The sequence below is a fragment of the Amblyomma maculatum genome, chromosome 1 (genome assembly GCF_055883805.1).
Source record: "Amblyomma maculatum isolate TAMU_Amacu chromosome 1, ASM5588380v1, whole genome shotgun sequence".
Classification (NCBI taxonomy): domain Eukaryota; kingdom Metazoa; phylum Arthropoda; class Arachnida; order Ixodida; family Ixodidae; genus Amblyomma; species Amblyomma maculatum.
In genome coordinates, this window is record NC_139344.1 from 329,797,028 (window position 1) to 329,814,586 (window position 17,559).

The 17,559-nt window shown below is 45.2% G+C and overlaps 1 protein-coding gene across 1 annotated transcript; it reads right to left on the bottom strand.

Annotated features, from left to right (window-relative positions):
• Window positions 1–2,488: 2,488 nt before the first annotated feature.
• Window positions 2,489–10,708, bottom strand: LOC146207408 (uncharacterized). The gene is made up of 4 exons (XM_084587107.1): window positions 10,546–10,708; window positions 9,731–10,122; window positions 5,886–6,212; window positions 2,489–3,534 (listed from the first exon to the last, which is right to left on the bottom strand). The coding sequence occupies exons 1-4, from the start codon at window positions 10,706–10,708 to the stop codon at window positions 3,436–3,438; spliced, it is 981 nt and encodes a 326-aa protein (XP_084443233.1). The 3' UTR covers window positions 2,489–3,435.
• Between the last annotated feature and the right edge of the window lie 6,851 nt (window positions 10,709–17,559).

The following is a 17,559-nucleotide window of genomic DNA, read 5'->3' on the forward strand; positions in this document are numbered from 1 at the left end:
TTCAGCAATCGTGCCATATATCTTCTCTTATATACGTTACGGCACCGTACAGCGAAGTGGTGACATTTGAATTTCGCGCCATCCGAAGCGCCATGGACGCTGCCGCCGCATGGCCGCCAATCAGTTTCCGATCATGTCACATGCCAATACCACGTGCAAGAGTGATGCCCGTGAAGGGAACCGCGATGTATGCTACCCAAGTTTGCAGGAACGACATGATATAAAGCCACACTTTAACCAATCCTCGCAAATGTCGTTGCATTGCATAAGAGCAGTGTGACTCAGTATACCCAAAGGTTCTGGTGTTTTCGATACCCATCTCAAGTGCGCTGCCAAAGATGACAGAGCCTGCAATTTCGGCCATGACAGACGGACTCGTGATTCAACACAAACAGCCGACCAATCAGTGCCCTTGCATGTCACCTGTTCCCTACTCCCTATCAGAGGCATGCTTGTGAAGAGGACCGGAAAGACAGGCAGACAGATATCACACCACAGCGACTGCTAGCCATGTCCTTTCAGCGACACGCTCGTGATTTTTGACCCCTTTTAACACACACACACACACACACACACACACACACACACACACACACACACACACACACACACACACACACACACACACACACACACACACACACACACACACACACACACACACACACACACACACACACACACACACACACACACACACACACACACACACACACACACACACACACACACACACACACACACACACACACACACACACACACACACACACACACACACACACACACACACACACACACACACACACACACACACACACACACACACACACACACACACACACACACACACACACACACACACACACACACACACACACACACACACACACACACACACACACACACACACACACACACACACACACACACACACACACACACACACACACACACACACACACACACACACACACACACACACACACACACACACACACACACACACACACACACACACACACACACACACACACACACACACACACACACACACACACACACACACACACACACACACACACACACACACACACACACACACACACACACACACACACACACACACACACACACACACACACACACACACACACACACACACACACACACAAATAAAAGCGGAAGACGCGAGCCCTGACACCCTGATCTGTTCCTATATATAAAGTTAGCTGAGGCTTAGCTTTAGTTAAGCCCGGTAGGTTGCGAAAGCAATAATAGCATGACTATGCCATAGTTCCGTTGCCGTTCGTCTGTTTCCTGAACGCGTCGTTGCCGCCTAGTTGCATTCCTGCCTTCTTGACTGCTGAGTGAACACGTCGACTGAGTCTTTACTGTTCAAAGCGTCCATTACATTCAATTCGGAGTCGTGACCGGTTGAGGACGATTGAAGAGAAGCGCGACGCGCGCGCCGTCGAGCGAGACGCTGTTCCCGTTCTTCATCTGTCGCTGTAGCCCGCTGTCGTTTCCTGGCTTCATCGAGACGGGCGGAGTTGCCTTCCCTTTACCGTATCGCATGGGATTGTCAACAAAACTTAAATCTTCCACCCAGTCTTACATGCGACTTGGGAAGATGCGCTGCTCATTTAGAAACGGTGGACCAATGTCGCCTTGTGGATCGAGCGAAGGCAACGGCAACAATCACCGAAGCCGTGGACTAAAATTGCACTAGTCGTCGGCCCTTTATCTATATGCTTCTCAATGTTTTCACCACCACCACCTGTCAGTACACAGTCTTGTGAATGCAACTGTTGTAAATGTGGTAGCAGTCGTACAGTCAACCGTGACACCGATACATAGTGCTTGCTAGTGCAATTTCTGCTACCCCCGGGATCTGCGACGGTTACGCGACTCGCCACACAACAAAATGCGTCGAAAGCGGCCCAGTGCGTTGTCGTTGGCTATGAAAAGCTGTGAAAAATCGATGGTGATGGAAGCTGTAAAAATCAAGTGCGGCTACTACAATATATGAGCCGCTCTGGAAAGCGATGTCCGTTTTCTCTTATGAAATTTATGCCTACATCTCACTGGGACGAGGTACCATGAATTTTATCTCTCCTCAAAGGAGCATTTGCAATGACTCTGAAAAATGGTCATGACGGCAGCTCTCATACAGCACTAGGGCTGTTACGTGCGCACACGTGGACAGCTGTACCACACTGCCGATTTGCCCTATCATTTCTGGAAAGTGGATTTTCGCCGTACAGTGCTTGCGCCCTGGGAAGACGTTTAAATTAACTACTTATTTCCGAATTACATTTTAAAACAACCACCCTGAGCGTTAAAAAAAGCAGGATGGTAATATATTTTAACCAATCTGTATTTGAATGAAGATGTGCTATTCACGCAGGTGTAACGAAAATGAATGAGAATTCGACACCAACAAGCAGCAGACTACATTCATACAATGCGTTTAATAATTTTCAATCACATATAATACTTTGGTGCACCGCTACGTAGCACGACCTAAGTTCTGCACCAAATATTTGCTACAGATAGCGAGAAAGACCTTTTGGACAGCAACGCCCCAACACCTAGGTACAACCAAGTTGTTTTGAAAAGGGAGTAATTTCACGTATATGGCGCTGACGACACAAATTATCCATGTCTCATTACCTCGCGGAGAGGTTGAAAACTCCATAATATTTTTCTTTTAATTACCGCCACCGAAGGCGATAAACTAATTCGTTATTCGGGCTCAGCAGTTGAACGCAATCACGGCATACCCACCCCATGATGCACAGCACAATACAATGACTTACTCTACCAAGTTCGTATCATACCTGCTTGTTATTGGGGCGCACCATGCTGTGCCTTTATTTGCACTATTGTTGTCTACCGTTTATCGTTATAAAAACGAAGTGAAATGAAATTTGGAACTTGTGTAGTTCTTACAGAAAGTTGTGAATAAATGACTGTTATTATGAGGCATGTATCAGATACGCAGTAGCCTAATTGACGAACTTGTACTTCTTAAGACTGTATGACTTCAAAACGCCGAAGGAGTGGTTAATATGAAGAAAGTTGTGATAGACGGCTACGTATAAATTTTGGTATCACTAGTGTCACATACAAGGTTTTTATATAAATGTAGAAACAACCCTGCGAAACCAAGGTTACAAATTTGAAATGAAGGCATCCGCTACGGATTTGCCTACAACAACAGCTCCCTCGGCTATCTTTTGCAACGTGGTACGTATACGTGTTATATAGTTACTAGTTGTTATTCTTATCTTGCGACACGCACAAAGTTCCGTAGCTACGAAGGCCTAGGTTTCTTGAACAAATTGTCAGTAAGGTCCATTTACATATGATCGGCGTAACGGGCAACATGTAATACTACCGAAATAACCGCCAACAGTTTTTCCAACCGCCGTCAACGTAGATCGTCGAAGTCTTCATCCAAGCCTGCGTCCACCATAGTTTTGGCCATGTTTGGCTTAGACTTGGGCTTCGGCTGCGGTTGTCTCTTTTCCTGCGTGAAAATAGCGTTCGCTGGCAATTAGAAACAGCGAATATTATTTTAATTTTCACAAAGTTAGCAACTTCACCTGATTACTCGTCCCAGAAACAACACGCGCGAAGAACGATCTGTTTATAAATGTTTAGGCCTCCCGACAACGAATGTCTTGCGCTTGCAGACTAAAAAGAAGAAAAAAGAAAAGAAAAAAGCTTCGCAAAAAACAGCTTTCAAGCTTTCCTTTTTCGATCTCTATTTGTTGTTAATGTGCAAGTAACGCAGTACACGAATTTTAACATGCTTTCTACATTTTCACGATGCTCCACATAAAAATGTAAACAAGCTTCAGGCTCCCGTTAGCAGTTTTTCTTGTGCGAAGCCCGTCGAACGAGGCACGATTGATTGCGCCGACTTTCGTGTTCCGGTTTCCAACAACCAAGCCTAGATTTGCTATACATGATTATTCTATGGCTAGCTATGACTGATGACCATGACTGTCATGACTATGCCCATGACCAAGGGCAATACCAAAACTAGTTAGCCTAACCAAATAATTGTTTGGAAAGGAATTTGGGACGTCTCTGATCACATATTGGCGTAGTTAGGCGTGTTAAGCTTACATAAGCATGTAATAGGCGTAGCTAAAGCCAAACGACTGTAAGGTCACATTACGGTAGAATACTACTGTCTGAACGACTATTGGCCATATTACGCTTTCGCAAGCCTAATTAAGCTTGGCTAGGCTTAACTGAAGCACTAAATGAAACCTTGACCTACGTTCTTCTCAACCACCCTCCATTGCTCCACTCCATGCCCTACTTTCTCCTCGGCCACCCTTCCACTCCCCAGTTTATCTTCGGATGGAAAAGCGTATTTAAACCCCTGCCAGTGATGATCGCTCTGCCCAGACGAAGACAAGTCCACTTGTCGAGACGTTGGTTCGACCTGCGAACTGAGGCTTACCCCCTCCCCCCCCCCCCCCCCCTTCTACCCTTGTTAAAAACTCTTTAATAATGCCTATAAAGATGCCATTTATATGTCTTGCTTCGTGTGCACAGCACATTTTTAATGCATTTTTTCTCAACGACGAACTTTAATTATGCAAATACGAGATGCCTCCCAAAAGTGGATATTATGGAGATTACTCAACGCACTTAGTTAACTATCGAATCAACCCATTCTGCCTCTTTGCCGATGTCCGCCATAGCTTTCAAAACAGCCTCAAGGCTGAAATGAATCTGAATCAAGTTCCGTTATAATAAAAATGTTAGACCCTCTAAAAAAAAAAAAAACACCCGTTAAAGCAGATGTTCTATATACTAGCCTTAAGTTTGCTTCATTGCAATAGGATCCATCGTATATTATTGAACCTCGGTTAAGTTTGTCGGGAACATGTAGCATTTTTCGGCGAATGTCAAGATCGCAAGTTTGACATACGAGCAAACAAAAGTTTTCCGTCGCTCCGTATCCTTTGTGCAGGCATCGCTTAAACCGGCATTACAGTTTATTGGAATAATCTTTTCAATCAAACAACAATCACATTGCAAAAATCAGATGCCTTATTCCTCTAATGAAGACTGTGGGCAGAGGGACCCAATTTTAATCTATTAAGTATCCGCGCCGTGCATTTCTTTGTGAGAAGGACATAACGCTGGGAGCGGTAGATTTTTTTTGTAGTACCTAAATAAAACAAGCAAGTGAAGAGCACAAGTGCAAGCGGTCAGTACTCTGTCTCTTTCCTCAGAACACACACACACACACACACACACACACACACACACACACACACACACACACACACACACACACACACACACACACACACACACACACACACACACACACACACACACACACACACACACACACACACACACACACACACACACACACACACACACACACACACACACACACACACACACACACACACACACACACACACACACACACACACACACACACACACACACACACACACACACACACACACGCGCGCGCGCGCGCGCGCGCGCGCACGCACGCACACACACACACACACGCACGCACGCACGCACGCACACACACACGCACACGTACACGCGCACAAACACACGCGCGCGCGCACACGCACACACACACACACACACACACACACACACACACACACACACACACACACACACACACACACACACACACACACACACACACACACACACACACACACACTGGATTCGGAGCGTGGCAGTCTGCGCATATCATTTGCCATTTGAAGTGCTGCGCTGCAATTGTACGGTTCAGTGAGTTTTTTGGTTGCGTAAACGCCAAACAAGTGAAGCAACTAAGCCCATCGTAACGGCTAAGATCTAGTGCGTACGGCTTACCTGTTCTTGCTGCAGCTGACGTTGCTGCTCTGCCTCTTGCCGTTCTCTCTGCCTCCGCGCCCGCTCCTTCTTGCGTTCTTTCTTTTTCTTCTTCTTTTCTTTCTTCTTCTTTTTCTTTTCTTTGGCCACAGACTTCGCGTCTTCCTCGCTGTCCTCGTCATCCTCGTATCCGTCATCCATTGTAGTGAACTGCTGCATCATCGCCATGATGGCCATCACATCCTGGATGCTCGACGTCGGCTGCGATGGCGGGGGAGGCGAGGGTGGAGGTGGAGGAGGAGGAGGTGGAGGGTACGAAGGTGGTTGCGGTGCTATCACGATAGGACCCTAATCAAAGGGAAAGCATGATGCCCATTAGCATGATGATTTTAATGCTCACGTCATGGAGCAAGAGCTGCCAGCGTGATACCCGGACCAAGGAACCGCTTGTCATCAATCCGATTACCAGGATTACACATTTTTAGTGGGAAAGCACTTATACCCCGTCATCGACACACTACCTTGTCTGAGAGGTCTTGTTTGTGCCGTCGTTCTAACTGGCCCAGCTGTTTCGTGAGATCACAAACACGTAGAGTCGCGCGGTAATTCAAGCTCTGTCCGGTATAGCGGTTTGAAAGCGCGAACCTTCGACGGGTCTTTCAAGTCCGCCAGCCAACAGAGAGAGAGAGTGATGGTGCCTATGATTGACCAATGATCGACCATGACCTCTTGTGCGCTCGCAAAAAAAAAAAAAAGGTAGGAGCCGATTTGGACCGTTAGGATTTTGACCCGGGTACTAGGGTTCAGTAGTTCAATGTCTTTATTACTAAGCCGCTGCGGCGGGTGCTCCCTTTGTTTACAACCAGGTTTAAATAGGGTTAAACCTCCGCCGTTTGACGCGGCGGCTTCCAGATGGCGCTACAAACCCACAGCCTCCGCAATCAAGCGACCCGTTGCACTGGAAACGATCGCGGAGGCCACTGTTAAACCTCATCCCTTTAACGTGGTGGATGCCAGATGGCGTCACACTTGCAGTTTAGACTGCATAATCTCGTGCTTTCGCATCATAATCGGTTTAGCAGGGACGAAACCTACCGCGCTATTTTGGTATCATGATGGTATGATGTCACGATAAGAAATGGCTGTTTGCTTTCGTTGCACAAATTGCGGTTAGCCTAATTGTGATTTCTTTACGGCTCTCTGTTTTCGTTTTTTTTTTAACACAGTCCTTGATAGCGCATCCTCCTGCAAGAGTGCTAGAACGCCTATCGTCGTAAATGCTTAGAACGGCTGCATGAACATGCAGTTTTCGTGTGTAGCGTTTGGAGATCGAGCGTTGTGATGCTTGGCTGAAAATAAAGTAGAGAGCATCACCAGCTCGGACAGGCGATACTGCTATCTTCAATTTTCTCGTTTTATATAGCATGACCTAAAAGTGCATGACGGTACAGCCCAGCGGTGTGCGCCTGGGCCTTCGGCGCACTTAACGTGTTCGAATGTGGATGAGATGAATCTGGGTCGCTATCAGAGCCGCCACGTTCTTCTTCCGCCAGTGGGTTTAGAGTCACGTGTGGTGAGACTATTCAATGTTCACTGACGGTGTACACTTAAGCCTCAATTTTAGAGAAGACAAAGGAGAACGCGAAACGATAACAATGTATTTGCAACCTCGTTGGCAGCTAAATAGCTCAGCAAGGCTATGTTCTGCTGACAACCAAACTTTCATCAACATGTTGTGCCTTTATTGAAACTGATTTCACGGCCGCCTTTTGCAGGCATTATTCTCTTGTAAAGGAGCCACAACCTGCAGCTATCTCTGTGAACTAGACTCTCTTGGCCGTGGCGTGACAAAGATTCAAGAAGAATAATAAATAAAAGTCACGTAAAGTTAAGCTCGGTCTTTAAGGGTATGACGCGAAAGCGTTAATAGCTCCTCTCAGTTGCTACTCTTGCTGACTGACGTCCGCGTAGATGCACTTCGCTGCAGGCATAGTTGAGTTGAGTTGAGTTGTTGTATGCTACAGGTGGGATTATAGCCTTGCTTATTCTGCCAGCAATTGCTCCACCGTAGCGTCACTTAGGTTCTGAAAAAAAGGCCTAATATCTGCGATATCTGCACTACTATATGCGCACAGTCACTTAAAACAGTACATAATCTACTCCAGCAGTCACCATCTAAGCACACATTCACTCACACTATAAATAGTCCACTCCAGAAGTCACCATCTATGCACACATTCACTCACAGTAAAACATAGTCCATTCCAGCTGACACCATCTATACACACATTCACTCACACTATAACATAGTCCACTCCAGATGTCACCATCTGCGCACACATTCACTCGCAGTAGAATAGAGTTCATTCCTGCTATCACCATCCAGAGTCAAGGTCAGTGTCCTGTAGAAATTGTAAAAGAAGGCGCGAAGCCTCCCTTCGCATGTCTGCATGAGTGTGCTACAGACATACTCACCAATCCTTTAATTTGTGCCTCTATCATTCTGCACGTGTCATTAGCATCCAACCGTAAGCTGCCACATCATGGTGGATACAAGCCAGCATAGGCAAAAAGCAGCCCCTTTGCGGTGGCTCAGTGGTTAGGGTGTTCGACTGCTGAATCCTATGATGCGGGATTTAATCACGGCATCGGCAACAGTTTTTCGATGAAGGTGAAAAGCAAGACGCCCGTGTGCTGTGCAATAGCAGTGCATGTTAACGAACCCCGGGTGGTCGAAATTTCTTTATCCCTCTATTACGGTGTCCGTTAGTCATAACCTCAGTCGCTTTGGGAAGTTAAGCCCTATAAACCAAACCTAAATCAAGCATGGGTACAAAAGAGTCGATTTAACCAAACCGTGCGAACGAGCCTACATGGTCTATCTAGAGTAACGTGTCTGGCTGGGATTCATGGGTCCGGGAGGGTTCGGTTGCCATCTCAATGGAGCGGCCTGAATTGGCAGTTCCTGCAAGCTTGCCCATGTCACATGTTCTCGTGTCGTCACACAACCGGTCGACCAATCAGTGCCCGACCATGTCACCTGCCAACTAACACCTGCCAAAAGCATGTCCGTGATTGTTCGCTCAAAAACGCTGACAGCGCCAACGCCGACACAAGATTTTCTGGAGAGTGGAACCTTTAACATCATTACGGGAATAAGTTGTTGATCCACCAACCTCCCATATGATTGCTTCCGCACCTAAGCACGCAAAGTTGATGGGTGGGGGTGCAACCGAACCGTATAAAACGCTTCCAATTGAAGATGAATAAAACACATTGGTTTAAACATGATTCTCGCTGGAGCCCCCCCTTATCCCCCCCCCCCCCCCCTACACACACACACTTACACACTTATAATAGAAAGAAAAGAAAAACAAACAATGGCACCTCAGCGAAGGCATTCCAGATAATATCGAGCACATGCCTTCGAGTTAGCTAAAACGTCAATTTGAACAGAATTTGTTTTGGTATCGCTTATCCCTAATCACGTGACACCTAATGAGGACGGAGTCTCGAAAATCACTGCTTAAAATCACGAGGTGGTCTTAGTTGGATCGTCAGAAAGAGTAAAATGTGAAATAATATGAGAAATTTGAACGTGCTTCAAGGCGCATGGAATACTTAACTTACTTTATGAAAGCACAGGAATGAAGATTCACGAAATACCGAAAGCCTTGTTTTGCACCTAGTGAATCCGCTTCCTCTGTTTGTGCTGGAAAGCATTAACGCGGGGTTTACATAAACGCAACTCCAATACATTGACACTGCTCTCTTTTGTTGCAATCAATCTAACAGTGAGCGAAATTCATGCCTGCGCGTGCTAGCGTCCAGTAACAAAAATATAATGAACCGCAGCCATTGAATACCTGAGACGCGCCTGAGCCAGACCCCGAAGATGGTATCGGCATCGGCATGGGCATCGGGATAGGCATTGGCAGGATGGTAGGGGCCGAAGAGCCGCCACAGCCTGACGGAGTAGGGATGATAATCAGCGGCGCTGCAGACCGCCTGTCCTCTTGCCGCAGCGGCAAGCGGGGCTGTGGAGACGTTGAAGGGTACACCTGGGCGTCATATGGCGTCGGCAGCTCAGCCGGCGGCGGGGGTGCTATTGGAGGTAGGGGTTCACCAGGGGCGAGAGGAATCGGTTCTCCAGCCACCAATGGCGGCATTCCAGGAACACGTATGATGGCTCCCGTTGGAAATGGTCGTGAGCCCAGGGGTAAGAAAGGTGGCAGGTTGGGAAGGAAAATAGTGGGGCCTGCGTTTTTCGGACAGTGATGCGTTCAGGCCTTCGACACGTTGGTGAATAAAAGTGCAGGGTTACGGTCGCACTAAATATATACTGGCACATATTGTCAAGGTTTCTTTATGTTTGCACGGCAATTTCTTCGCGCAAAAAATGAGATAGTTTCGTAAATGGATTCAGCTCCATTTAATGTACTTAGGAAGTTAGCAACATCTGTTGTCAGCACATTATGTGATCTATATTTGGTAGCGGCGTTGCAAAAGACTAAAAGAAATTTTGCTATAGCTAGAATATTTGTGAGGTGAATTAATCAGACTGGGAAAAGAGCTTGCACTAAAGCCTGCCTCTCGTCTGTTCTCTTTCTCGTTTACCTTGTTGTGTAAGCTCCGTCGCACTCTCGGAGATATTTCTTTGTAGCAATGTAAATAAACTAACCACCACCTCCCGGGACATCACTGCCGTCGGGACGAGCCAGAAGGAAGGGGGCCGTCATCAAAGGTGGGCGCCGTCGTCCCGGGCTAGGAAACTGGGGACCGCCCCTGTAAAATCCCATGCGTGCCGACGGAGGGTAGAAAGGCATCTGTGGTCGTCGGGACATCGGAGTGCGCGGCGTCACGAACAGGCTAAAGGAGAAGGCTTTAACGCTAAATGTCACATCCCAATGTTCTTCCTCTTCTGTGTCGCGGACACGCGAGGACCGCATGGGTAATTGATCCAGTTAGATCTATGCTTTTTTTTTTTTTTTTCGTTCTCGTACCGTCCTGACTTGCCTCCTGATTGTCTTTTTGCGCACTACCTTCATATCGCCATGAACCAACTTGCCCAACAACGTATCTTCGCAAATAAAACGTCAACGTTCTTGTAATAACTGCATTTCCATTGTTGTAATTGTCAGTGTTAACTATTCATATACATTAAATTGTACATTATCTGTAGCAGTTGATATACTCATGTTCACATTGCATAGCCTTGGTTGGGCCATCAGGATGTCGGGACCTTCGGGGGTTCTGTAATGTGCGAGTATATTAGAAGTGCAAGATTTTTATTGTTTTTTTAGTATATTTATATATGGCACTGGATAAACATGTATTTAAAGAGAGAATAAAAAACTGAAGCGGTGACTGGCAGAATAAGAAATGATAACCGACTAAAATGCAATTTCAATAAAATCTCAAGGGAATATGTAGCAAACGCACAGATAATTTACAGCTAATCCTTCATACATCGCTGTTTCAGAAATGCGAATGTCAATATTGAACGGCGCCCTTTTATTCTAGGGATCGCAGTCAGGACATGTGTGATATTGGTGGCTACAGATGGCCAAAGTGATGGCAGTCGGTGGTATGTGTGTCTAGAGAGAAGAATGATGTCGACCGACCAGCAAACATTTCAAAAACCATCATCTCTAGAAATTCCTTCATATATATACATGCAAGAATGTATTCCAGTTGTTGTTGTTGTTGTTGTCCAAATAACTTATGGCACATACCCACAGAGGGGGATCGGCCAAGAATTGGGTAGCAAATAAATTTTTTTTTTTAATATACTTGCACAAAAAAAAAAAAAATGATTTGAGGGGTAGAGCAAAGGAAACAAAACGGGGAATAAGTGAAATATAAAATGAAAAGTGGTAACACTCACGGGAGATTGACACTACAATTGTAGAACAAGTGATGTTTAAATATTTAGCAAGGCAAACGATTTGAGTCCAGTAAAAAATTTTGCATGGCGGTAAACACAGACCTGTGACTGTGCCCAAGGATGGTGGCGCCAAATGATAACAATGTCGGGCTGCTTAAACTAAGGCCAAGCTGTTGCAATGGCCTTTCCATCAACTGTTTTCTCAGCGTAGTAAAGCGGCGGCAAAACAATAAAAAGTGATCTAATGTTTCTTGTTCACCGCAAAATGCGCAGACAGGAGACAGTGCCAAACCAGACCTGTAAAGATAGAAATTTAAAGGTGGGATACGGCATCGCAGCCTTGTTAGTGAAATCTCAAGTTGCCGTGAATGACATAATTTTCTATTCCAAGAATAATTTAGATGCAGATAGTCATCAGATCTTAAAAGATGTCCATTTTTCATATTTAATAGGACGTTTCTTCGAAACCTCGCTGCGGTGATGTACGCGGTCGCCGGAAGGATAGATAATACGGGGCCATTAAGGGACTCTTTTGCCAAATTGTCAGCATATTCATTTAAAGTCACATTGCTGTGGCCTGGGACCCATACCATATGTACAATTTTCAAATGTCTAGGGATCAGAGAGACAAAGGTTTTTACTATTGCAGAATCCACCGACGAAGAGAGAGATGAACACAAGGATAGAGAGTCGGAAATTACTGCCACTTTAGAAAACGAGGAGTCTAATTTCCGTAAAGCGAGTACCACCGCCAGAAACTCCGCCTCAAAAATTGGGGTGAAGTCCGGAAGCCGTACAGAAAAAGACCAGTCTAAATGTGGACAATATATACCCACACCCGCCTTTTCATTACTTTGAGATGCGTCAGTAGCTACAACTAAACTATCAGAAAGACTTCTTAAATGATCTTCTAATAATCCGTTTAGAATAACGGATGATAAGTTTTTAGCATTATTCGGGAATATGTCATCAAAGACAATTTTAATAGATGAACCGATGGTTTGTATGGGTAGAATACTAGGAAGGGAAACATTTAAAGGGTCCAGCAAATTTTTGACCATAACAACCTGCGGGGTGTGAAATTTAGACCAATGGACACCGAAAAAGGAGGTCGGTTGACAGCAAAAAATAGACATAGATCGGTGAAACTCTGACTCATATATCCTTAAGTACGTCTGAACGGTTAGAATTTGTAATCTATATATCAAGGGTGGAATCCGGGCTTCAAGGTAGAGCACATTGTTGGCAACAAATTTTGGAAGTCCCAGATACAACCGAAGTGCTTCTCGCTCCAACAGAACAAGCGGTCGAATTTTATAAGTTGCTGATCCAGAAAACAAGACTGAACCGAACTCTAAAATTGGACGCACATACATAACATAAATCATTAAAAGGACATCTCTCCGCATTCCAGACCTGGGACGACTAATTCGGCGCAACATGCCCACGGCCCGAGCCCCTTTCGTAGCAATATGGTTAATGTATTCCAGTGCGGTCTGCAGGATTCAGTGGGAACAATAAGAGACGTCTTCATCTCACAGCGAACGTAACAGGGTTGCTGATGATGATTACGACGGTGATACGTATGATGGTGGACTAAATACTGACAAACCGAACATGCTACAATGAAGTTAATCCAAACGATTAGCTTTAATGAACAACTCTTCTTCGTGGATTCGGTACGGTCCAGCAATTCTCAGTACCTGCTGGTGAGGATAGACAGAAGTAAAGTACACTGACGTTACCGAAAAATAGTGTCCTTCACTCCCCTATCAAGGACATCGACTCGGAAGCATACTGAGAGAGCTAGAAGGCAGGCAAAAGACATGTTCGGTTCAGTGTGTCATTGGAACAGGAGCGCATGGTCATTAGTGTGCCATGGCTGGCAAAGAAAGCACGGACGTGAAAGGCAAGACGATTGAATAACGCTCTACATGGGGGGGGGGGGGGGGGGGGGGGCTTCGATTTCGTGGAATTATAAAAATGACCACGCGATTCATAACGAGTAGGTTGATGACTACTGCGGATGGATGATATTTGCTTCCTGGTTAAGGAAAAAATGACAAGAATGAGCATTATCACACGTGGCCACTCTAATCGGAATTGCACCATTTCCCGTTTTCCAGCATTCTGACGCCTTCTTTGGGGTCGGGAAATGCGTGCATATACGCGTAATCGGCTTCACGCTATACTGCCTGCACAACTACAGATGATGGAAGTGTCTTGTGATCTTGTTGACTTCATTGGAGCTTGTAGCGTTATGAACTGCGACGCGACGTTGGAAATGAATGGCGGCAGTCGCAAACAGTGACGTTTGGCGAAGTGTGAACAGCGGCGACAGAGGGCTTCGAAGTTTGGGATGTCCTGAGTGCCGTTGCTAGATGTCAGTCCGTGTCTTCTTGCGACCGCTTGCCTCTCGTGATGACGGCAAATAGCACGAAAGGCAGAGTACTGGTGTCGAGCACGGAGTGGTCACGTGATTATAGGTGATTGTCTGCTGGATCCGGTGATGAAGACGACGCTACAATCATAATATCGACGGGGGGAGAGTGTTGACACCCACTTTGCGAAACCGGGAAACGAAGCTAAGAGTACCTAAGCTCCAAACAAATTGTGCACAGAGCTCGGTATTTAGACGGTGGCTCGAGCTTGGAGCCTTTAAATAAGCGACTCTATGGTTTTGTATTCTACTATAAATTGTGGCAGAAAACTTTGAATCACTGCCTGTACGACCGGACGAAAGTCTCGTCGGGGCGGCATAGAGAGAGTCTTCTGAGTGCCAAGCGGGTAGGGCTTCAAATCATGTTTTATATTGCTTGCTCGCATTTGCACTAGCTCGCTCATTCAATAACCATTATTCTCATTAAATCAACAGCGTGCCTTCTTATAAACGCCACTCCCTGTCAGAGAGGGAGAGGTCGTCCGGAAACTGGAGTCGCGCGGAAGGGCTGACGCTGTGCATATTGCGGTGCCAGTTTCCCAGAACATTTCGCGGAGGAAATGTGTGGTGTAATTCAAACACACAGAACTGCCTTTTAGCGTGAACTTTGAACAGATGAATGCCGGTACTCTGAATTCAAAATTGCTGAATATCCTACGTCAGGGTGATTGGTGTTGTTTGAATTATCGATGGCTGCCGATAGGCCATTCGAGTAAAGCATGACCCGCGTAGATTGTTCTTGCCCTAGAGTTCGCGCCGCGTGTGGAACACATGGGGCCGGGCTTAAGCAATATAATGGGCCCCGAAGCGGGCGCTATAAACGCCCCTGATATTGCAAGTTCTGCGGGAAAGCCACATGAGTTTGACACGTGTCGCGACCAAACTCGCTCCATGCGAGCTCAGTGTAATATCTGCACTGTCACCGTTGGAGGTTTCGACTGACGATTGGCGGTAATTACTGAAAGCAGGGAACCATCAGAGGGCTATTGCTCCTTCACGAATCTTGCGCCGGGTCCTTGAAGATATCTCTGACAAACACGTAGAAATCGGTGGCAGCGCAAAGCATCTGGTTATGTCTCTGCCGTTGTCTTCCAAATGTTCTTAATGAAAAAGCATCCTCTGGCTCATGTGTGGTGTGAACAGAGACTGTCGACAAAGCTTGTAGGCAAAAATGTCCGCGCAAATTAAAAAAAAAAAAAAAAGCAATCGTGTCTCTCCTGTGAATCGAGCCATATTACTTCCTATCCCCAGCCGAGCGCTAAAGCCGTTACTCCATGCGGGGCTCTTTCTTCTTTCCTTATTGCTTGACAAAAGTTCCAGAAACGCGATCACTAGACGCTCATGATTCAAATCACCGGGCTGCATAATGCGAGCCCGATACACTCTGGGCTTGTGAGACCGACTTCATAATTCTCCTTGTTTAAGGTGATTGCCCCGGAGGGTGCCGAGGGAAAGGTCAACAGCGGCAGCAATTGAGAAAAAAAAAATCAAATGAATAAAAATTTCAAAAGAACTGCTCCCGAGTATAGGTTTTGAATTAGATGCGTTTCGAAATCTGCGCATGTAAAATTCAAAACAAATCAAAGACAATGAATTTCCCGTTACACAGACGCGTGATGCCATCTTAGCAAGGTTCTTAGTACATCACTCTTGTGCGGCTCTCGCCAGGGGGCAGCATATGAGGCGCAAAACGAGTTAGAAACGGAAAAGTCGCAAAGAGGCGAATATGCAGCAACAAATCAACAGCCTTAAGAAAAATGCGTTTGCAGTACTGCAGCTAGGCAGATTTAAGCGCACCTCTAGATTTTTTTTCCCTTTTTGGGGTATTGCGTTGAAAGTCCGACGAACTTATCCCCCTCGGAACGAATGTAATCTCGAGAAAAAACGTAATCGCCTCTCCTATACTCCACAATCGAGGCGTACGTCATTTTCAAAAATGATACCCCGGGGCATTGCATTCTGGGCCGCACTATGCGTTTGGTTACGTACTACCAGGGCTTCATATCTGTATTGTGAGACGAAGTCGCTATCACCTCTCAAAAACTGAGTTTCTCACCACAGTTTTTCACTCTTCTTTCTCCAAGTTCTCAGAATTCGAAATCAAATCATGCGTATTGAAACCAGTACACTAAGAACAGCTAAGAAATCTGAGAGCTTGTAAAAGATTGCTATTTTGGTAATTAGCATGTCTTGCATAATAGACGTTTTATTGACAGATGCCGTCTGCACAATACATCAGTGGGTTCTTATTAATCAGAAGCTAATTATGTGCTTGCCGCCATGAATAGGCTATGTCATTTAAGTCAGCAGGCCAATAATAAAACGTTAGCTAGTTAGTCTTCACTGATTATTCAACTTTAGCATGCGATTAAAAGAAACATACTGCGGGCTAGGACAACTTATCCTGAACAGCAATCAGTTGGTTTCAGTCGGTTAAGACACTCTGTGTGCAATAATAGCTCGGTTATATTTAGATAGAGGATCGGGCAAAACGATTTCGCATTTTATAGCCCTGCAAGACAGCTATGTTATTATCGAAACATTTCTTTTCCAGCTATTGCTATTCAGTCCAATCCTCTTTAATTGCTTTTGGCTCAACATAATCCACCTTTCTTTTTGGTTGTTTTACATTATACAGAAAACAGTCATTATTTGAACATATTTCATTTCTTTTACATATCCAACTGGTTTAAGCCCATACCGCTCACGTGACGCGGACCGAGACACCCTATTCCTAATTGTCTGACAGCAATGAAACAAACAAACAAACAAACAAACAAACAAACAAACAAACAAACAAACAAACAAACAAACAAACAAACAAACAAACAAACAAACAAACAAACAAACAAACAAACAAACAAACAAACAAACAAACAAACAAACAAACAAACAAACAAACAAACAAACAAACAAACAAACAAACAAACAAACAAACAAACAAACAAACAAACAAACAAACAAAAAACAAACAAACAAACAAAAACAAACAAACAAACAAACAAATCCACCTCGGTTGCAATAAACGCTAGAAAGAGAGAACACAACGTCTACTTTTATCGCAGACAGCTGAAGTACACTACACACGCCATCAGATGCGCAAGCGAAAACTCACATTAAGGACTACTCATATTTTAGAAGATAATTAGCCTTTCGCTGCTGGAGCTATCACAGTTTAAAATTTCGATTTCCTTTTTCAGGTTGCACTGTAATTAAGTGTAAGTATTACGCTCGAAGTGCAGCATGATCACAATCTATTTTAAGAAATCTATCCTGGTTAAGCGTGCTTGTGAATGCCTGTCTTCAGGAGGAAGAGTTATTCTCTGCCACACATTTGTGCTCCAAGAGCATTTTCTACAACTGATTAT

Excerpts from the sequence above, each read along its gene's own strand:
- LOC146207408 (XM_084587107.1), bottom strand. The coding sequence starts at position 10,708 with ATGTCCCGACGACCACAGATGCCTTTCTACCCTCCGTCGGCACGCATG. Across the intron at positions 10,123-10,545 it reads TGATGTCCCGGGAGGTGGTG|GCCCCACTATTTTCCTTCCC; the intron begins GTTAGTTTATTT and ends CGAAAAACGCAG. Across the intron at positions 3,535-5,885 it reads GTCAGCTGCAGCAAGAACAG|GAAAAGAGACAACCGCAGCC; the intron begins GTAAGCCGTACG and ends ATTTTCACGCAG.